The sequence below is a fragment of the Heteronotia binoei genome, chromosome 21, assembly GCF_032191835.1.
Source record: "Heteronotia binoei isolate CCM8104 ecotype False Entrance Well chromosome 21, APGP_CSIRO_Hbin_v1, whole genome shotgun sequence".
In the NCBI taxonomy this organism is placed as follows: Eukaryota; Metazoa; Chordata; class Lepidosauria; order Squamata; family Gekkonidae; genus Heteronotia; species Heteronotia binoei.
This window is the reverse complement of record NC_083243.1, coordinates 20,324,757-20,347,385: the sequence shown is the minus strand read 5'-3', so window position 1 is coordinate 20,347,385 and position 22,629 is coordinate 20,324,757. Positions and strand designations below refer to the sequence as shown.

The 22,629-nt window shown below is 46.9% G+C and overlaps 1 protein-coding gene across 1 annotated transcript in view; it reads right to left on the bottom strand.

The window, feature by feature from the left end:
- The window catches only part of BRF1 (BRF1 RNA polymerase III transcription initiation factor subunit), a 357,225-nt gene that overhangs the window by 66,088 nt on the left and 268,508 nt on the right, over positions 1-22,629 (bottom strand). Inside the window, exon 15 of the mRNA XM_060261809.1 lies at positions 18,909-19,165. Within this exon, the coding sequence (XP_060117792.1) occupies positions 18,909-19,165 (257 nt within the window). The remainder of the gene's footprint in view (positions 1-18,908; positions 19,166-22,629) is intronic.

Genomic DNA, 22,629 nt, shown 5'->3' with positions numbered 1-22,629 from the left:
ATGCAAAAGAGTTCCTGCTACAAAAAAAAAGCCCTGTAGACAAAACGGCATCCTGGCCACTGTTGTACATGTACCTTCCGGCTGGCCTACTGTGATACACTGAACACGAGGGACGTATTCAAACACTGTTCAGAAACTCGGTTGATTCAGAACGTAGTCGCCTGCCTGAGGAAGCTGTAGGAAGCACGTACGACCCAGCTTGGAGGGGGGGGGGGGTTGGGAGGGGAATTTATGACAGAAAACTGCGGCCCAGTCCTCATCGGCCAGACAGCCACATAGGGTTGCCAGATCTGACTCAAGAAATAACTTGGGACTTTGGGGGTGGAGTCAGGAGCAAGGGTGTGACAAGCACGATTGAACTCAGAAGGAAGTTCTGGCCATCACATTTAGAGGGACTGCACGCCTTTTAATTGCCTTCCCTCCATTGGAAATAATGAAGGATAAGGGCACCTTCTTTGGGGGCTCATAGAATTGGACCCCCTAGTTCAATCTTTTTGAAACTTGGGGGATGATTTGAGGAGAGGCACAAGATGTTATTTGGAAAATGTGGTGCTTCTACCTCAAGAAAACAGCCCCCCGCCAAGAGCACCAGATACTATCAAATAAATTCGCCATTATACCCTAAGGGAACCGGTCTCCATAGGCCTCTCTGCCCTGTTGTTGGCCCTCCAGAGGACCTGGTTGGCCACTGTGTGAGACAGGATGCTGGACTAGAGGGACCACTGGTCTGATCCAAAAGGGCTCTTCAGATGTTCTAATGAAGGCCTCAGACTCTCTGCCCTGTTGTTGGCCCTCCAGAGGAACTGGTTGGCCACTGTGTGAGACAGGATGCTGGACTAGATGGACTTTTGGTCTGATCCAGCACAGTCTTTTTCTATTCTAATGAGGCCTCAGCCTCTCTGCCCTGTTGTTGGCCCTCCAGAGGAACTGGTTGGCCATTGTGTGAGACAGGATGCTGGACTAGATAGACCAGGAGTGTCAAACTCATTTGTTATGAGGGCCGGATCTGACATAAATGGGACTTTGTGGGGCCGAGCCATGCCTGTCCTAAAATGTAATGTCAGATAGCAGAGATATGGACTTTACAGAGGACACAGGCCAACACAATTAAATATATCAGTTTTTAACTTAAAATACAAACATGCGTAAAGCTCTTAGTATTTTGTTTAAAACAGAAAGGGGGAATGGTGGGATTTTGCAATGCAGTTTTAAAAATAAAACATCCAGAAAAAGCACAGAGATCACAACAGAAACTTTAAAAAATGAAATGCTCTCAGATCTAGTAAAATCTCTGGCAGTGTTGCACCTGGGCTACTGCTGTTTTGAAGGAAGAATTTCAAGGCAATGTTTTCCAGCATGCGCTGAGTACATTTAAGTCATCTGAATCTTTTCCTATCTAGACCTCGTAACAAGCAGAGCTGTTTTGAATCCCTGGGAAGGCAGCCTGTGCAGCAAATGGCAGAAAGGACAGTGCATCTCTTCTAAGTCGGGGTGTTGAATTCGTTTGTTATGATGGCCAGATCTGACATAAATGAGACCTTGTTGGGCCGCGCCATGCATGTACCTATTTTAAGATTAGGTAGCAGAGTTATAAATTTTATAAGGAACACAGAAAAACACAAATATATATATTTTAAAATTTAAAACATGCTTAAAACGTTAGCACTCGTTGGTCTTAAAGATGCTTTCTTTGTAATTCTCCCATGGGATCCAGGGAAATGGTCAAAGGAAACTCTGGCTCTTTCCTTCCTTCCCCAGGGGAACAGGAGGGGGAGGAGCCTCAGTCAATAGAAGGAAGAGAGGCTTGGCTCAGTAGCTCTGCTGTGCGATTGAGTGAGCATGGCAAAGCAAACTATTCCTCCCCCCTTCCTCCCCAAGGGAGGAACCTCAGCCAATGGAGAAAATAGAGGTTTTGCTCTGTAGCTCCTGTGCAATTGAGCAAGTCTTGCAAAGCAAGCTGTTATGCAGAAAGAAGCAAGAGAGAGAAGGAAGCAGATGACAGCCAGTTGCTCGGGGGCCTGATAGGAGCCCTGATAGAACACCCCTGTTCTAAGTGATAGACAGTCAGGAAAATTATAATGCCCTGTATAGAGATATATTGTGCAGCCTCATTTGGAGTACTGTGTACAGTTCTGGTCAAAGCGGACATTCCAGAGCTGGAAAAAAATATATATAGGGGAGGGCAACCCAGGTGATCAGAGGGTTGGAACCCCTTCCCTATGAGGGAAGTAGGGCTTTTTTTTGTAGCAGGAACTCCTTTGCATATTAGGCCACACAGCCCTGATATAGCCAGTCCTCCTGGAGCTTACAGTAGGCCCTGTACTAAGAGCCCTGAGAGCTCTTGGAGGATTAGCTACATCAGAGGGGTGTGGCCTAATATGCAAAGGCGTTCCTGCTACCAAAAAAGCCCTGGAAGGAAGGGTGAAGAGTCTGGGACTTTTCCATTTGACAACTAAGGGGGGGGAACATGATAGAGATTTATAAAATGATGCATGGAAGAAGGAAGGAAGGAAAATGGAGGGGGGGGGGGGAGGAGAGATGGACAGAAAGGAACCTTAACTTTAAATGCATTCTCCAAGCCGGCAGCTGACTTGGCTTGGAAAAGTGATTTAAAGAGAGAAATGCCTTCTCCATGCCGGCTGATGGGATGGTGGGGGCTTCAAGAGCCACACAATATGTGTGAAAGAGCCACATGTGGCCCCCAAGCTGCAGTTTGGCCACCCCTGGTATGTAACTTGGGAAACAAAGTCACTGAAACATAAATCCATAAAATGCTTTGTACTTGGGCATGAAGTTGCACTTAACAGTAATGAACAACCTTAGCAGCCATCATGAGTTCCATTTAAAAATGAATAAAAAAGGGTAATAGAGTCGTTAAAGCCAAAGAGTCTTTGCTGGTTTCATAGAAGCTGCAATCAGATTTCCTCCTGCTGTATTTTTATTCTAATTTTTGCTTCATTGGTCTCCGAGCAGCATACATAGTTCTTTCTCTCTGTACTTTATGATCACAACAACCCTGTAAAGTAGGTGAAGCCAAGCAAGTGTGTGATGTAAGAACACTCCACCATTTAGGGATTTGAATGTCCATCTCCTCAGTCCCAGTTCAACACTCTAACCACTACCCCAGGGGTCCCTAGCGTGTAGGGTTGCCAAGTCTTACCTTGGCTTCGGTGGAGGACTATTCTCATGCGTGCAGTGTGATGCATGCAGTGTGATGTCATCACACTGGGCATGTTGTGATGGGACGCTCTAGGATTCGGGTAAGAACTCTATGGTACCATAGAGTTTTTACTCAAATGCTAGAGTGTCCCCCCATGTGATGACATCACTTCTGAGTGGTGTCATCATGTCAGGCATGTCATGTGAAGAAGAGCTCTTTGGGGACAGGGATCCCTCTCCCCGCAACAGCTTGCAGATTGCCCCAGCAGGAGTTTGGCAGCCCTACCAATGTGTTGCATGTGGGCACCAAAATGCCCACTAGCACATTTCCTGATGTCTGCCAAGTGGTTTTAGAAAGTGGGCAGGGCCGAGTGAAGCTCTTCCCCAGCACGGCTTCTGTTTAGCCAGTGGAGATTTGATTGGCCATGCAATTTTTCTAAGATACTAGGGTCCTCACTGTGTAGTTGAAGGTAAGCCACAGCAGCCATTTTGTGACTGGCCCCACCTCCTGCTGCAGCCATTTTGCAGCTGTTCCCACCGCCTCATGGCAGCAGTCCAAAGGTGCCCACAGGATGAAAAAGTATGTGCTTACACCATACTGGCCTGCTGTCGAACTGTTCCGTAGAAGGAAGGAGGGCATCCCTGAAAGCCAGTGCCACTAAAGACCTTTCTAAAGGCCAGCTAGAAGAAGTTAGCCATTTATCTGATTATTTTGGCATGTATGGAGCATTATTCAGAAGATATCCCTTGAGATAATGTAGACCAGGGGTGGCCAAACTGTGGCTTGAGAGCCATATGTGGCTCTTTTGCACATGTTGTGTGGATCTCGAAGCTCCCACTACCCCATCAACCAGCTTGGAGAAAGCATTTGTTTCTTTAAATCACTTTTTCAAGCCAAGCCAGCTGGCAGCTTGGAGAATGTATTTAAAGTTGCTTTCTTTCCTCCCCCTCCCTCCCCCATCTATTTCCTTCCTTCCTTCCTTCCTTCCTTCCTTCCTTCCTTCCTTCCTTCCTTCCCTCCCTCCCTCAGTTCAGTTCAGTTCAGTTCAGAGCCAGTTTGGTGTTGTGGTTAAGTGCACAGACTCTTATCTGGGAGAACCGGGTTTGATTCCCCACTCCTCCACTTGCACTTGCTGGAATGGCCTTGGGTCAGCCATAGCTCTGGTAGAGGTTGTCCTTGAAAGGGCAGTTGCTGTGAGAGCCCTCTCAGCCCCACCCACCTCACAGGGTGTCTGTTGTGGGGGAGGAAGGGAAAGGAGATTGTGAGCCACTCTGAGACTCTGAGATTTGAGGGTGGGATATAAATCCAATATCATCTTCTTCTCCTTCCTCCCCCCCTCCCCCCCTCAAACATCTGACGTTCATGCCTTGTGGCTCTCAAAGTTCTGACATTTATTCTAAGTGGCTCTTACATTAAGCAAGTTTGGCCACTCCCGGTCTAGGCCTTCTCTAGCAGCATGTTATCAGAGATTAGCACCAAACTACTCTGATTGTTTAACTATGGAATGTGTAATCTTATAATATGCATGGATTTTAATTGTCCGTTGTGATTTCATACTGTTAGCTGCCCTGAGCCTGCTTTGGCAGGGAGGGCACGATATAAATCAAATCAAATCAATAAATAGCAACAATACGATGCCAGAGCATGGCAGATAGACAGAAAGGCCAAAATGCAGATGGAGATGAACTATTTGGAGAGCCAGTTTGGTGTAGTGGTTAAGTGTGCGGACTCTTATCTGGGAGAATCGGGTTTGATTCCCCACTCCTCCACTTGCACCTGCTAGCATGGCCTTGGGTCAGCCATAGCTCTGGCAGAGGTTGCCCTTGAAAGGGCAGCTGCTGTGAGAGCCCTCTCAGCCCCACCCACCTCACAGGGTGTCTGTTGTGGGGGAGGAAGGTAAAGGAGACTGTGAGCTGCTCTGAGACTCTTCGGAGTGGAGGGCGGGATATAAATCCAATATCTTCATCTACCTCACAGGGTGTCTGTTGTGGGGGAGGAAGGTAAAAAGACTGTGAGCCGCTCTGAGACTCTTCGGAGTGGAGGGCGGGATATAAATCCAATATCTTCATCTACCTCACAGGGTGTCTGTTGGGGGGGGGGGAAGGTAAAGGAGATTGTGAGCCGCTCTGAGACTCTTCGGAGTGGAGGGCGGGATATAAATCCAATATCTTCATCTACCTCACAGCGTGTCTGTTGTGGGGGAGGAAGGTAAAGGAGATTGTGAGCCGCTCTGAGACTCTTCGGAGTGGAGGGCGGGATATAAATCCAATATCTTCTTCTTCATCATCTTCTACCTACAGACTCTATCTCCACATCCAGAGAAAATGAGATTTCAGGCTCCTTTCATCAACTGCCACACCAGCACATGCGACCGTTACGGGTTAAGCATCCTAATTACAGAGAAGAGAAGTTCTAAATAAAAACAGGCTATTGTTCTGTTCCTCAATAACATGCTGTTCATTCCAATGTGTACTCCAGATACAGTGAGGAAAGAATTTAGCGCTGTAAGACTCATTTGCATTCGCAGCATATTTTATTTCTAAAATTTACGTCTCCGCAACTCAAAAGGTCTCGACACTCAACAGGTTCTCAGAACATCTAACAATCTTTAAAATCGTAACACTACAACAAAAACGCAGCATAAAAATTACAAACTGGCTGAAGCCGAAGCGCCTCTAAAACCTCTTGGAAAGCCTTGATGAATAATGGGGTGAGGCTGTGGCTCAATGGCAGAGCATCCGCCTTACATGCAAAAGGTCCCAAGTTCAATCCTTGGCATACCCAATTAAAAGGACTGTCTCTGATTCAGAGAGAAGAGCGGGGTATAAATCTGCAGTCTTCTTCTTCTAAACTGTGGGGGAGAGGTAAACTTGGCGACAACGCCAGCGGCAGCCGCACCAGGCAAGTCGGGCAGAGAGCGGCTCAGTTGCTGGCTGCTCGTGCAGGCTGAGAGGGCTGCAAGCAAGGGGAAAACCTGGGGGAGAGCCATCCCAGGGCCCCAAAAGGCATGGGGGCCCATCGGCCAGTGCCTACTAGGCCTAATTGTTAATCCAGCTCTGGTTATAGGAATATTCCTAGTAAGTAGCAATTATCACAGTTTAAATAGATTTAGAATTTAGAATATGAGGTTTGTCTGAGTGATCGCTTGTTTGAAGTAGTCAGTTGGAAAATACATCCTCTCTTTTGGCTTTTCAAAATATGGCAACCCTATTGTGATGGCTACATCGAATTGGCTTCTGTCTTGAATGTTGTACACAATAACGCTGGGGGGGGGGGGGGAATTGTTGCAACTGCTCTCAGTAAAACTCCTCTGCCATTATTGCATGGCAGGGTCCAGTCCACAGTGACCTCTCCAGTCTGGTGTAGTGGTTAAGTGTGCGGACTCTTATCTGGGAGAACCGGGTTTGATCCCCCACTCCCCCGCTTGCAGCTGCTGGAATGGCCTTGGGTCAGCCACAGCTCTGGCAGAGGTTGTCCTTGAAAGGGCAACTGCTGGGAGAGCCCTCTCCAGCCCCACCCACCTCACAGGGTGTCTGTTGTGGGGGAGGAAGGTAAAGGAGATTGTGAGCCGCTCTGAGACTCCGGGATTCGGAGTGGAGGGTGGGATATAAACCCAATATCATCATCATCATCATATGAACATATGAAACTGCCTTATACTGAATCAGACCCTCGGTCCATCAAAGTCAGTATTATCTATTCAGACTGGCAGTGGCTCTCCAGAGTCTCAAGCTAAGGTTTTTTACACCTATTACCTAGACCCTTTTTAGTTGGGGATGCCGGGGATTGAACCTGGGACCTTCTGCTTACCAAGCAGATGCTCTACCACTGAGCCACCGTCATCATCATCATCATCATCCACCCCTGCCCCTTTCTATTGTCAGCAGGACAAGGACTCAACCATGAAGAGGCAGGGCAGAGCCTTACAAGCCAACCTATGCGGTGAAAAGACTTGTCTCGACAAAATACAGCTGCGAGACATTTCGGGGGGGAGCCTGAGATTAAAATTCAGTTTCAAAACTGAATCGTTCCTGAAAACCCCCTAGAGGCCTTTCACAACCTATATAACCAACGTGGCTTCCTTTCTGAATATATTCACACTCTTTTTCTCCCATCCTGTCATTGTCCAGAACAACCTTCCGTCTTAAAAAGAGGCTCCACTGTTCTTCGCAGGGCTGCCTTATCCCTTCCTGGATTTTTCACAAGATTAACCGGACGCGCTTATTCCTTTCATAATACCGCTTTGTCCCCTCGTCTGTCATTGCTGGTTTTTAAGAACCGAGAAATAAGAAGCCGTCACATTTTGAAGCTGCAGACTTGAAAGCTCCTTCGGTTCCTGCGTTTGCCCGATACAAGAGATCCGACTTCACAAGCCACGTAACAAGATTTCAGTTCAAGCGAATAGTACAATCTGTAAAAAGGCATTTCCAGGGGTGGAATTCTAGCAGGAGCTCCTTTGCATATTAGGCCACACACACTTCGTAAGCTCTTGGAGGACTGGCTACATTGGGAGGGTGTGGCCTAATATGCAAAGGAGCTCCTGTTAGAATTCCACCTCTGGGCATTTCCACTGGCTTTGAAGGATGGGAGAACTGCTAGGGGTCGGAGTCCTCCCTCGACTCGACCCAATCAAGCCGCATGCATGGGAATCAGGGGCCAGAGCCCTCCCCCAACTTGGCCAAGTTTAGACCCTGACCACAACAGAACCCTACTTATCTTTTTCCGAGAGGAACAGAGTCTAGAGGGGAGTGAGAAAGAGAGGGACAGAGTCAAGATAATTCTCTCACTAGGGAACACTTGACCCCATCCTCTCATCAGCTTTATAGTTTTGCCAACAGAACCTGTTCACCTCTAAATTTAGGGATTGTTCCGAATGCAAATATCCCAGCTGTGTACCTCGATCAATTTCTAGCTCCAGATTTGTACAGAGCCTTTTCCTTGGCCGGATTCGATGACCTTCCGTCAGCCATTTTATTTGGCAGATTTCAAGAGACTCCTTATTCGAGTAGGTACTGTCCATGTAAATTGGGTTATGTTGAGACTGTCGTCTACATTCTTCTCCAGTGTCCTCTCTATTTGGTATTCCGCCAGGATCTTTTACATCCCTTACTGGCTCAAATTTTAGAGACTTCTAATGATTTTAAGGTGCTTTTTTTTTGCTTGATTATTCTGATTCGGAAATAACTGAATTAGTAGTAAAGTTTCTTTATAGAGCTATGGTTACTTGTCCTGATAAGTAGTACCAGGCCTCAGATTCAGTGGGAGCTCACAGGAGCACAGCTCCTGAACCTTTCTGGGAGTTCCACCTCCTTGTCCATTGAATAGTAGGTGCAGCTGCATAACAATCCCTGGATGAGCTCCACCACCTAGTTTTCTACAAAGCGATCCATGAGTAGTACTATGTATCAGGTTTTACTATGTTGCTACTTTGTTTTATCTTGTAATCCTAATTTTATTCTGCATGGATTCTGTACTCTCTCAATCTGCAACCTGGCCGACCCTCTATTTTATATTTTATATATGCCAATAAAGGCTTGTCTTGTGTGTGAGACGTTGAACCTCTTTGGCCCTTGTTTGCTTTTTGTGTTTCATCAGACCTCTCTTCTTTCTCTTACCTGGGCTTGGAGCTGTAGCAAGTTAACCTTTTTTGAAGCTAATCTGTTCACAATAAGCTAAATGTACCTAAGTGAACATGTCATGTAAGATGCACTTCGATTTTTGTAAGTAAAATTTCTTTCTCTGGTTCCCATTGGAGTCAGGTCATCTTTGTAATTGGTTTGAATGGCATTTCCCCCTTAACGGGGAAACGTGAAGCATCGGAGATACTGCGTAAAACTTCTGTGCTTCCAAGGCAAATTATCATTTATTTTACATTTAACTCGATAGACTTAACCCCCTTTTCCAGGGCTTTTTTTGTAGCAGGACTCCTTTGCATATTAGGCCACACACCCCTGATGTAGCCAATCCTCCAAGAACTTACAGGGCTCTTAGTACGGGGCCTACTGTCAGCTCCAGGAGGATTGGCTACATCAGGGGGAGTGTGGCCTAATATGCAAAGGAGTTCCCGCTACAAAAAAAGTCCTGACCTTTTCTTCACAAGTCTGAGACCACGGGGAGGGACGGTGGCTCAGTGGTAGAGCATCTGCTTGGTAAGCAGAAGTTCCCAGGTTCAATCCCTAGCATCTCCAAAAAAGGGTCCAGGCAAATAGGTGTGAAAAACCTCAGCTTGAGACCCTGGAGAGCCGCTGCCAGTCTGAGTAGACAATACTGACTTTGATGGACCAAGGGTCTGATTCAGTATAAGGCAGCTTCATATGTTCATGGGAGGATTGATGGAACTGTCGAGAAGGTAGCCAAGGATAAAAGGAAGTCCTTCTTCACCCAAAGGATGATTAACACATGGAATTCATTGCCACAGGAGATGGCGGTGGCTACAAGCATTGCCAGCTTCAAGAGGGGACTGGATAAGCATATGGAGCAGAGGTCCATAAGTGGTTATTAGCCACAGGGTATAGGTCTGGGGGCAAATGATGCTCTGTATTCTTGGTGCTTGGGGGGGGCACAGTGGGAGGGCTTCTAGTGTCCTGGCTGCACTGGTGGACCTCCTGATGGCACTTGGTTTTTTTGGGCACTGTGTGACACAGAGTATTGGACTGGATGGGCCACTGGCTTCTCTTATGTTCTTATGAGGATGGGGCACCTGCTGAGGGGCACAGCGGACCTCACAAGAACTAAATGTAGAATGAGTTTTAACGTAGTGACGTATGAAGCAGAAATTTGGAAGAGTCTTGGAAGGGTCAGCCCTCCATAGCTGTGGTCCCAGTTTCACAGTACAAGATAAGATGCTAATGAGGAACAACACTGCAGCTAGAGACAGTGAAACGGTAAAACCCTGGCAAGTCCCCAAAAACATCTGAGGCAGACTGAACCACCGCGGTCTATTGATAGAAGATGCTTAAGAGAAAGCATTTTCCACGCGGAAATTATATCTGACCTTTTTTCTATTAGGCAGCTTCAAATGACATGTAGCGAAAAACGTAATTAAAAAGACATTTACATAAAATTGAGGCCTCAAAAAAAAAAGGAAAGAAAGAAAGAAAGAAAAAGAACATTTTCTTTATTGGCCCCAGAGTCGGTGGGCATATTAAATATTTTCGTAGAAGTGTTTTTCGTAGAAGTGACCCTTCCCTCCCTCCCTCTCTTTTTTTACAAAACAGATAATTGCATCCCATTTGTGATCAAACAAGTCGCTAGGCAATGTAATTAGCTTCTGAAAGTCCCGGTATAGTTGATGCCCTGGAATTAAAACTTAGACCTTTGGGTTCCTCTTCATAAATGGCATGGCAGACACTCGCCTGAGCATTTCGGAGTCAGAAAGCAGTTGCGCCCTGGGAGCAAGCACCCTCTAAAACATACAGCAATTAATTTTTAATAAACAATATAATCGCATTTAAATCGACGAACGGCAGCGACATCGGCAGCAAGCCGGGGCCACAGCTAACAGATGGTAGTGTAGTAAAGCCGCTAACGTGAACGGTTCAGTTGGTTTCTAGAGTGGGATTTCCACGTGTGGTTAGAGGTTAGGGGACGCCAATTCTGGCTTGGGAAATTAATGGAGATTTGGGGACAGACCCCAGGGAGGGGGGAGGAGAGCTCAACAGGGTATAATGCTGTAGAGCTGACCCTCCAAAGAGGGCTGACCTTGGACTAGGCAAACTAGGCAATTGCCTAGGGCGCCAGACTTCTGGGGGCACCAATTTGGGTGTTTCATTTTTCCCACAATTCATCTGTTTTTGAAAATTGGTTGTCAGTGCAGAGGGGGGGGGCAGAAGTTAGCCTTGCCAAAGGTGCCATACAGTCTAGGGCCAACCCTGCCTCCAAAACCGCCATTTTCTCCAGGGAAACTGATCTCTGTAGTCTGGAGATCAGTTGGGATTCTGGGAAATCTCCAGGCCTCGCCTGGAGGTTAAGCAACAGAACAAAGTCACACAGACAGGAGACAAGGAATGAGCAACAGCTCCGTGTGTAATAAGCCTCTTGTCAATTTCTTATCTTCTAAAGTTCAATAAGAAATGCTTTCACAAAGAAGAAGAAGAAGAAGATATTGGATTTATATCCCACCCTCCACTCCGAAGAGTCTCAGAGCGGCTCACAATCTCCTTTACCTTCCTCCCCCACAACAGACACCCTGTGAGGTGGGTGGGGCTGGAGAGGGCTCTCACAGCAGCTGCCCTTTCAAGGACAACCTCTGCCAGAGCTATGGCTGACCCAAGGCCATGCCAGCAGGTGCAAGTGGAGGAGTGGGGAATCAAACCCGGTTCTCCCAGATAAGAGTCCACACTCTTAACCACTACACCAAACTGGCTCTCCATTGTGATTAGAATTTCAGTTCCTTTACTGGTAGCAAATTTCTCAACAAAGTCTGGATTTGCACAAAGTATGCAAAAGGATACTTCAACAAAATTTTAAGTATCACCATCAGCTTACAGGCATAACCGGTCTCTACTCCTGTTTTGCACTACTGCTATATCCAAGCTACAATTTTGTGCCACTAATTTGCTTTACTCTTCACACTTATATATAATTCTTATTCATCTCACTCCAACATTTGCTCATATTATTATTGCATCAACTTATTTGTTTGGATGAGGCGTTCTCGGGTTGCTCCTGCATTTCACTGCCTGATCCGGACGCCATTTTGTCTGCCACGATTGAAACTGCGTTGTCTTTCGGTCTGGTTGGATTCGTTTTCAGAAAGGAGCAAACCAACTTGTTTTGGTTTTGGAGTGATTGGGTTTTCTTCTCTGGCAATTTTCCCTTCATTTGCAGCTTTTGAACGTTCACAACACGATAGGTAAGTGGGAAAGCGATAGGGGAGAAGAGAGAGCCAACGGATGACGCATCTGCCATTATTGCAGGCGTTGCCCTGCTTCTAAACCCAGTTCTCCCAGATCAGAGTCTGCACACTTAACTACTACACCAAAGTGGCAGACAAAACTGAGATTGCAATTCACTGCAAATTAACCTGGCTAGCAGAATTTGTGCTCCCAACCTGGATAGAGACACACAAGGTGCTTCACTTCCCAATGAAAAGCACAGCTCGTTTTGTTCCTAATTACACATAAATTACTGTGATTATTGTATTTGCTGGGGAGGAAGGGGGGCACGAATGCATTTATCTGTTAATACCTCAGAGGAACCAAATGCGAGCAAAGAGATTTATGCATTACATCCAAAAATAATGCTGAACAAAAGAATTTATGCACGCAGTGTAAGATGTATTGCACTTCAGAATCAGGGAAGGAAAATCAAAAAAAGCCAGCCGTAGGTCTTTAATAGGAAATCAAAATAATCTATTAACTTGTCAAATTCTTAGCAGGCATGCTCTGTTTGGAACATGAATATCTGCATTTGGATCCATGGTTTAAGAATCTGGACAGCTACCTTAGCTGGAGAGCCAGTTTGGCGTAGTGAGAGCCAGTTTGGTGCAGTGGTTAAGTGTGCGGACTTTTATTTGGGAGAACCGGGTTTGATTCCCCACTCCTCCACTTGCACCTGCTGGAATGGCCTTGGGTCGGCAATAGCTCTGGCAGAGGTGGTCCTTGAAAGGGCAGCTGCTGTGAGAGCCCTCTCAGCCCCACCCACCTCACAGGGTGTCTGTTGTAGGGGGAGAAGATACAGGAGATTGTGAGCCGCTCTGAGATTCAGAGTGGAGGGCAGAATATAAAGCCAATATCTGGAGAACCATTTTGCTTAACACTCTCTGCTGCACCTGGCAGTGGCCCTTCAACCCATGGGTAGCAGAGAACATTTTCCTTGAAGATGCCGGGAATTGAACCCAGGACCTCCTACTTGTGTTCTATTACTTAAGCTTCAGCCCACCTCCAAATAAACAAAGTTAAATGTAAGGAGAAGAACTTGTTCTCTTTGATGCCCAACCAGTAATTCAGTCCTGATCATCTGCTGCAGGGCTCCCCAATTTTTTTGAGACTGTGGGCACCTTTGGAATTCTGACACAGAGTGGTGGGCGCAAGCACAAAATGGCTGCTGCAGGAGGCGGAGCCAACTACAGAATGGCTGCCACGGGAGAAGAGCCGACCACAAAATGGCAGCCACAGGAGGCAGAGTCAACAACAAAATGGCCACCACAAGAAGTAGAGCCACACATAAGAGGAAGCCTCAGCAATTGGGGGGAGAGGTGATTTTAAAATTACGCTGGAAAGAAACTACAACCAGAAATAAGGTGGCAACTGCCACTGAAACATTATTTTAATCTGCCCAACCAACAGGATCTCCGGTGGGCCAATCAGATGCCCTGATGGGCAATTGCTCCATCGAGCCCTACCCACATGATAGGTACCAGGAAGAATGTCAGCAGACACCATCTTAGGGATTCCTGACCTACTGCTTCAAGTTTATGTGTCATTTTGCTGGTCCCAATAGAAAGTAGTAGTAGAAAATGATATTGGATTTATATCCCGCCCTATACTCTGAATCTCAGAGTCTTAGAGCAATCAAAATCTCCTTTACCTTCACACACACACACACACACACACACACACAACAGACACCCTGTGAGATGGGTGGGGCTGAGAGAGCTCTTACAGCGACTGCCCTTTCAAGGACAACTCCTACAAGAGTTGTCCTTGAAAGGCCATTCCAGCAGGTGCAAGTGGAAGAGTGGGGAATCAAACCCAGTTCTCCCAGATAAGAGTCCGCGCACTTAACCACTACACCAAACTGGCTCTCAGTATTATGTGGACTAGTGTCCTGGGTGTCTGGATCTCTTTTTCCCTTTCGGACCAGCAAGGCTAACAATGAGTTCTTCCAAGCAACGCAACCACCCTGTTTGCTATCCTTCCCATAGCCACTCGTTAAATCATGACACTGTCCCGCCAGTCTTGCGCCACTATGTCCAGTCGTTTGGGTATTCCAGAAAAAAACTGAGCCAGGAACATTTTCCAATTCAGATTCGAACAATGTTAGTAAAAGAAGGTAAATGTGATCTTCACAAGCACTGGGAGTTTGTCCACGTCTTGTACTCCCACATTTAACCAATCTAGCATGACTCATCTAAGAACATAAGAGAAGCCATGTTGGATCAGGCCAACGGCCCATCCAGTCCAACACTGTGTCACATGGTGGCCAAAGAAACCAAGTGCCATCAGGAGGTTCACAATTGGGGCTAGAAGCCCTCCCATTGTGCCCCCCAAGCACCAAGAATACAGAGTATCACTACCCCAGACAGTTCCAACAATATGCTGTGGCTAATAGCCACTGATAGACCTCTGCTCCATATTTTTATCCAATCCCCTCTTGAAGCTGGCTATGTTTGTAGTTGCCACCACCTCCCCTGCCCCTTCCCCTCCCTCTCCCTTGCAAACCACAATGATTATGCACCACTCCCCACTCCCCACAGGGTTTATCCCATTTAGGCCTCTGGAACATCTAAATTTTATTGTGCTCTTTCTCTCCCCCCTCCAAATACTTGCTTCTGGGCTCCATTGTTCAACCCCCCTGTGAAAATTTTGCTGAACTCGTAAGATTTGACAAATTTTCTAATATTTTTCCCCACCAAAAAAATGGGGAAATAACCAAAACATACCAAGCAGACAGATGGAAATCTTTCCTCATGCCACTGTGGCCACATAGGAGAAAGTCATTTAAAGAGTACGATGGGAGTCAGGTTTTATGATGACAATTATAAATTCAGGAAGCATTTTAAGGTAGATGCTGAGCTGATATAATTTAGTACACCTTCCGGTGATGTCAGGGGTGTGTGGCAGATGCAAATGAGTTGTGCTAATGAGCTCCGGCACCTCTTTTTCAACGAAACGACCCCTGATCTCATCTTGAATTTTATTGTTGTTCATAATATGTTTTTAAATATATTTCAGGTATTTTAGTCTATTTATTGTATTTCTCAATTAGAAATGTTTTTATCATGATGTTATACCCGCTCTGAGCCTGGACACAAGGAGAGCGGGAAACAAATCTAACGAAACAAATCCAGGGCTTTTTTTTTTTTTTTTTAGCAGGATTGCACAGGAATGCATTCCGGCTGGCTTGGCGTCAGGGGGTGTGGCCTACTATGCAAATGAGTTCCTGCTAGGCTTTTTCTACAAATAAAAGCCCTGTGTGAAACAATGGTGATGTCAGAGGGTGTGTCCTAATACACAAATGAGTTCAGGCTGGGTTTTTTCTACAAAAAAAAAAAAAGCCCTGATCAGATCAAATCAACAACAGCCCCGACAACTAAAGACAAAACTAAAGACAGATTTATGTATCTGGGGTGGGGAATTTTCTGCTCTGCTTCAGCGAAGGTACCGAGGACTGCTTTAAACAGAAGGCACTTCCAGAAAGAAAGTTAACTATGACTCTCAAACACAGACTTTCGGAATTCAAAGATTACATTATTCTGAGAAGAACAGAAGCCTTTCTACCTTGAGATATCTCGGCGCTTAACGCGGGAGGGAACATCTATGAAAACTTCAGAGTTCTGACAGCGCTAAAAACAAGCATCAAGGAAAGTTTCCGAGTAAGGAACGGCAAAAACCACATCAGTTAGTCAGATCTAAAGGAAGCGGATGGGTTGCCACAACGATCGAACACCGTGCATGCTGGGAACATGGCGCTCCGGGCTGCCAATACACAGGCCGCAAGCTGACACTCGAAAGCAAACTGAGATAAAAATAAGGATACCCACTTATGCCTATTCAGTACATGAAGCACATTGTGAAGAAATGTTCTTCACAAGTAGCGGACAAGAAAAAACAAGTAGCAAAAATAATTTTAAAAAAAGATTAATTAAATGGAAGGAATACCTGTCCATGGCTACTAGCAATGGTAGCCCAGACAAGGAACTTTCATTATTACTTTCAGAGGCAGTATATCTCTGTCCTCTGAAATTGCTGCCTTATGGTGGTTGGAACACGGAAGTAGAAGGGACGGTGATCCAGTCCAGTATGGCTGTTCTTATGGAAACTGACAGCAGACCCCTTATTCTAAAGCCAGGGTAACAAGAACCATCTGCTAAATTCTATCAGCCCTGACCTGGTTCTTTTAACTGGAGATGCCAGGGATTGAAACTGGAACCAAGCTCTGCCAGTAAGAAGAATACTGCGGATTTATAACCCGCCCTTCTCTCTGAATCAGAGACTCAGAGCGGCTCACAATCTCCTATACCTTCTTCCCCCACAACAGACACCCTGTGTGGTGGGTGGGGCTGAGAGGACTCTCACAGCAGCTGCCCTTTCAAGGACCACCTCTGCCAGAGCTCTGGCTGACCCAAGGCCATTCCAGCAGCTGCAAGTGGAGGAGTGGGGAATCAAACCTGGTTCTCCCAGATAAGAGTCCACATACTTAACCACTACACCAAACTGGCTCTCAAGCCATGGCCCCTCATTAAATCTCGTAAGCTCAGGGTATCATAAGAGAAGCAGCATCCATGGGTCCTTTGACGGCTCAGCCTGTCGCTTTGCATCGCTCTGCTCATTCGACATCCGGTTCTTAAAGCATCCCTGCCCTGAAGAGGCCAGAGCCAGATGGGCAGACCTCAGCCCCAGGGAAAGAAAGGCTTGCAACCAATTCTTCCCCACGGGCAAGAAATTCTCCTGGGGAAATCACACAGCGTCGTCCAGGCGCTGAAGCGGAAGCTTCAGGGCTCGGAACTCTGGCGTTTTGAACCAAATCGATTCTGCTCTCAGTGCATAACCAGCAGAAGCCTAAAGCATGATAAAAACTGAGCACTGTGTACCTCCCATGCCAAGTTCTCGCCGTGCATATTTTAAATGCAAGAAGAGCTTAAAATAGCAATGCCGGGCCGGTTTGACAGTCTGTGTTGCCCAGCGTCCTGTTTCCAACAGTGGCCGACCAGATGTGACATGGAAGCCCACGATCAAACAATGGCTCTCCTTGAGGAGAAGGAGAAGGAAAAGGAGGAAGAGGAGGAGGAGGAGAAGACCGCAGATTTATACCCCGCCCTTCTCTCTGAATCAGAGTCTCAGTGCAGCTTACAATCTCCTCTACCTTCCTCCTGCACAACAGACACCCTGTGAGGTAGGAGGGGCTGAGAGAGCTCTCCCAGAAGCTGCCCTTTCAAGGACAACCTCTGCCAGATCTATGGCTGACCCAAGGCCATTCCAGCAGGTGCAAGTGGAGGAGTGGGGAATCAAACCCCGTTCTCCCAGATAAGAGTCCGCACACTTAACCACTACGCCAAACTGACTTCCCAGCATCTGACCATCACAAGCATTCTTCCTGCGACCCTGGATGTAATTCAGTTATCATGGCTAACCACCAACGAAATGCTAACCCTCTAACCCAACAGAAGGCTAACCCTGAGAGTCAGTTTGGTGCAGTGGTTAAGAGCGGTGGACTCTAATCTGGGAGAACCAGATTTGATGCCCCACTGCTCCACATGCAGCTGCTGGTGTGACTTTGAGCCAGTCACAGTTCTCTCAGAGCTCTCTCAGCCCCACTTACCTCACAGGGTGTCTGTTGTGGGGAGCGGAAGGGAAGGAAATTGTAAGCTGCTCTCCCAAGTGAAGGGCGGGGTATAAAACCAATCTCCTCCTCATTCTATAAATCTGTGCAGCCCCCTTTAAAAAATATGCCGAAAGGTGAATATCCTATCTTTTGGAGCAGGGTCCCCAATCTTTTAAAGCCTGTGGGTACTTTTGGAATTCTGGCACGGGATGGTGCGTGCAATCACAAAATGGCCACTGGGGAGGTGGAGACAACCATAAAATGGCTGCTGCAAGAGGCAGAACTGCGCACACAAAGGAAGCCCAATGCAAGAGGAAAGGGGGGTGGTATTGTGGGGGGGGGGACCACTTGGAAAGAGGAGTGAGAAAGAATAAAACCAACTCTGTGATGGCAGCTGCCACTGGAACTATGTTATTTTATTTGCCCAGCCAATCAGATCTCCAGTGGCCAATCAAATGCTCTGCTGGGCAAAAGCCCCACCTGGATCCACCCTCTTCCTTAAAATACTTGGTGGTCAACAGGAAAGGTGCTGGCCAGCATTGTGCTGGGAACCCCTAAGTTACTTGGGTTTTTTGGCCACTGTGTGACACAAAAGTGTTGGACTGGATGGGCCATTGGCCTGATCCAACATGGCTTCTCTTATGTTCTTATATACCCCTGTGTGCCTTATTTCCCCCCTTCTCTCATTTGAGGAATGCGCAACTGGCTGGAATGCCTATTTGCTATAAAGCTTCTTATCTAAGGCGCCAATGAGAAACTGAAATTTGGAACAAAAACTAGCAGAGAACGCATCGCACCACAGCACGCTATCATGGCAGATGAGAACCACCTATTCTCCCCACCCCCCAAAAAAATTAATTTTAAAGAAAGAAAGCCTAAGCTTCAACATGCCTATCATGTTGACTTGCACTAAATCCAATCGCTTAGGACAAAGAAGAAGTGGGAGGCAAAAATCTTAGAATTCCAAGGGAGGAAGGAGAGAATCAATGGCTGCGTGCAACCCTTTTCCCGAGTTCTGACAGATGCCTTCACATGACGGTGATTAATCGTGCAGCTGATTAATCCACGCCAAAGCTGCCAGCTGAGGATATGAGACTGGCAGAGGAGAGGAAGTAAATTTGGTTTTCGGCTCCCAGGTGACGAAAAGAAAGGAAAAGCGTCAAAACGACTGCAAAAGCTAAAGCGTTTTGGTGCCAGAGAACTGTTGGCAACCTCCAGGCACCCCTCCGATCGTCACCGCGCAAACGAACAATCGTGCTACCTTTTCCCCACGGCGTTGATGGAGTTGGCGGCGTTCCGAGCGGCAAGCGATTTCCTCCTTGATAGCTTCTTGGTGGTACCCCTGTCGTCGGTGCTGTCGTCCTCCTTCTTGGGCGTGCTGGCTCCTTTGCTGTTGAGGTCCCTTAACACGTTGTAATTAATTTTACTCGAGATCTTCTTCTGTTCCAGCATCTTTTCGATGGCTTCGCCCGCTGTGCTGGCCTGGATCAGCTCCCGTTTCTTTGCAGACTTCTTGGGCTTAATTTTTAAAAAAAAAAAAAAAAGAAGAAGAAGAAGAGGGAGAAGGAACAATTTTCAGGGTAATCAGAGTAATATCTTTGTGCAGCTGAAGAATGGGCTGATGGGTAATTGCCGTTACCTGAATGCCAGCTGGTTTGGGGTCTTATTGCTTTGAGGTGCCAACATTGCAAAGAATTTAGACCCCGGATGTCTGAGCTCATTTTAAAATCATGCAAATTTCTCCCTCCCCCCCCCCCCCCCCCATGAACATAAGAAGAATATATGAATATACGAAGCTGCCTTCTACGGAATCAGACTATTGGTCTATCAGGGTCGGGACTGTCTATTCAGGACTGGCAGTGGCTCTCCAGAGTCTCAGGCAGAGGTCTTTCATAGCAGCTGCCACCTGATCTTTTGTTTCTTTATTTTCTTTAAATAAATTTATATTCTGCCCTTTCCCAAACCTTGCTCAGGGCGGATTACATCCCAATAGAAGAAGACTGCAGATTTATACCCCACCCGTCTCTCTGAATCAGAGACTCAGAGCGGTTTACAATCTCCTGTATCTTCTCCCCCTACAACAGACACCCTGTGGGATGGGTGGGGCCGAGAGAGCTCTCCCAGAAGCTGCCCTTTCAAGGACAACTCTTGTGAGAGTTATGGCTGACCCAAGGCCATTCCAGCAATTGCAAGCAGAGGAGTGGGGAATCAAACCCAGTTCTCCCAGATGAGAGTCTGCACACTTAGTCACTACAGCAAACTGGCTCTTAGAGATGCCAAGGATTCAAGAAGAAGAAGATTGCAGATTTATACTAAGCCCTTCTCTCTGAATCAGAGACTCAGAGCGGCTTACAATCTCCTATGTCTTCTCCCCCCACAACAGACACCCTGTGAGGTGGGTGGGGCTGAGAGGGCTCTCACAGCAGCTGCCCTTTTCAAGGACAACTCCTGCGAGAACTATGGCTAACCCAAGGCCATTCCAGCAGCTGCAAGTGGAGGAATGGGGAATCAAACCCAGTTCTCCCGGATAAGAGTCCGCGCACTGAACCACTACACCAAACTGGCTCTCTGAGCCTGGGACATCTCTAGAGTCTACCTTCCAAGTGGCCATTTTCTCCAAGTGCTCTGATCACTGAGACCTGGTGTAATCCCAGGAGATCTCCAGCCACCACCGGGAGGTCGATTACTCTACTGTTCATGGTCTGCCATCTTTCTGTCACTCTATTGTTCACGGTCTGTCACATTTTCACTGCTGCCCACCTCTGAAGGGCTGGATGCACATGACCTTTTGCCACTGAATGCCTCTGCAGAACCTTCCTCGGGGGTCTCCTGTCCAAGTATCGACCCTGCTTAGCTTCAGAGATCAACAAAATCAGGCTATGCCATGCTGCCTCCCCTCAACACGCACACCGTCTCCTTTGCTTGGGTACGTTATCAACTTGCATTCTTTGAATCCCATTCTTTTTTTTTTTAATTCAGCCATTCTGCTGGGCATTAATTACATCTGTCAGAGAATTATTCCGCTCAGGAAATATGGCCAAAGAGAGTGCGGAGGCAAAACTGTTAACCAGAAAAAAAGAAGAGAGCCACAAACGAGTTTCCCGGCCAGGTTCTAACATCACATACTGACTCCGGCTGGCCTGTCCACCATCTTCCTTCGACAACGTTCAGTCTTATCAGTTTTCTTCTTCTTGAAGGAGGAGGGGATAGTCCGGGGTGGCCAAACTTGCTCAATGTAAGAGCCACACAGAATAAAGATCAGGTGTTTGAGAGCCACAAGACGGAAGGAAGGAAGGAAGGAAGGAAGGAAGGAAGGAAGGAAGGAAGGAAGGAAGGAAGGAAGGAAGGAAGGAAGGAAGGAAGGAAGGAAGGAAGGAAGGAAGGAAGGAAGGAAGGAAGGAAGGAAGGAAGGAAGGAAGGAAGGAAGGAAGGAAGGAAGGAAGGAAGGAAGGAACTTTAAATGCATTCTCGATGCCATTGGCTGGCTTTGCTTGGAGAAGTGATGTAAACAGAGAAATGCCTTCTCCAAGTCAGGCAAAAGTATGGTGGAGGCTTCAAGAGCAACACAATATGTGTGAAAGAGCCACATGTGACTCTCAAGCCACTGTTTGGCCACCCCCGGGAGAGTCTTTTCAGCTTGCGAACACTCCGCTTCGCACAAGGGCATATGCTGGGTTCCCCCACTGCTCCCTCCCCCCAGTTTTTGTTGCTGACACTTCTCTGTATCCCTTGATCTGTCCCAAGTTGCAGGGAGATACCTCCTGATTGATATTTTCACTAAGACCTAAAGATATAAAAAAAGACTCAAGACTCTGATTCAAAGGTGTCAAACATGCAGTCTTGGGGCCGAATCAGGCCCCTGGAGGGCTCCTATCAGGCCCCTGAGCAACTGGCTGTTGTCTGCTTCCTTCTCTCTCTTGCTTCTTTCTGCATAACAGCTTGCTTTGCAAGGCTTGCTCAATTGCACAGGAGCTACAGAGCAACACCTCTATTTTCTCCATTGGCTAAAGTTCCTCCCTTGGGGAGGAAGGAGGGGAGGAATAGTTTGCTTTGCCAGGCTCTCTCAATCACACAGCAGAGCTACTGAGTCAAGCCTCTCTTCCTTCTATTGGCTGAGGCTCCTCCCCCTCCTGGTCCCCTGGAGAAGGAAGGAAAGAGCCAGAGATTCCTTTGCCCAGTTCCCTGGATCCCACGGGAGAAATACAAAAAAAAAAGCATCTAAGAACAGTGAGTGCTAACATTTTAATCATGTTTTAAATTTTAAAATATATATATTTGTGTTTTACTGTGTTCTTTATAAAATTTATAACTCTGCTACCTAATCTTAAATAGGTACACACATGGCCCGGCCCAACCCGACATGGCCCGGCCCAACAAGATCTCATTTATGTCAGATCTGGCCCTCATAGCAAAAGAGTTCGACACCCCCGCTCTGACTCAAAAATATATTCTTTTCCTACCCAAGAAAGCTGACGTGCCGGGCTTTTACAAGCCTCGCTGTAGGTGTTGGAAAAGCAACAGGAATGCCGAGCAGCTTTACTGGCATGGCTGCCCTACGATGCTCGAGGGATGCAGCAGCAGTTTAAGTAAAAGTAGAGAGCTGTGTTCAAGAGTTCCCACAGGACTGCTGTTCTATGGATCGGTGAAGGCAGCCAAGTGGAATACGTGGAAGCTGGATATCTGCCGGTTAAGTGTGCTCAGGTTAATGTGAGCCTCTGGGAAACAGTTACCCAGAACAGCAACATTAAGTCGACTCTTACTGCACTACGCTGAAAAAGGATTCCATCGAGGAAAAAGTAAATAAAAATTAAGTCTGATTTGAATGCAGAATCACGAACGCAGGGTCTGCAGGAAGGACGGGTCTGAGAACAAACTGAACAACATGCGGCCTTCAGGCAGGATAAGAGCTACAGTTTCTTCCTTCCTTCTTTCCTTCCGACCCTCAAGCATCTGACATTTATTCTGTGTGGCTTTTAAATTAA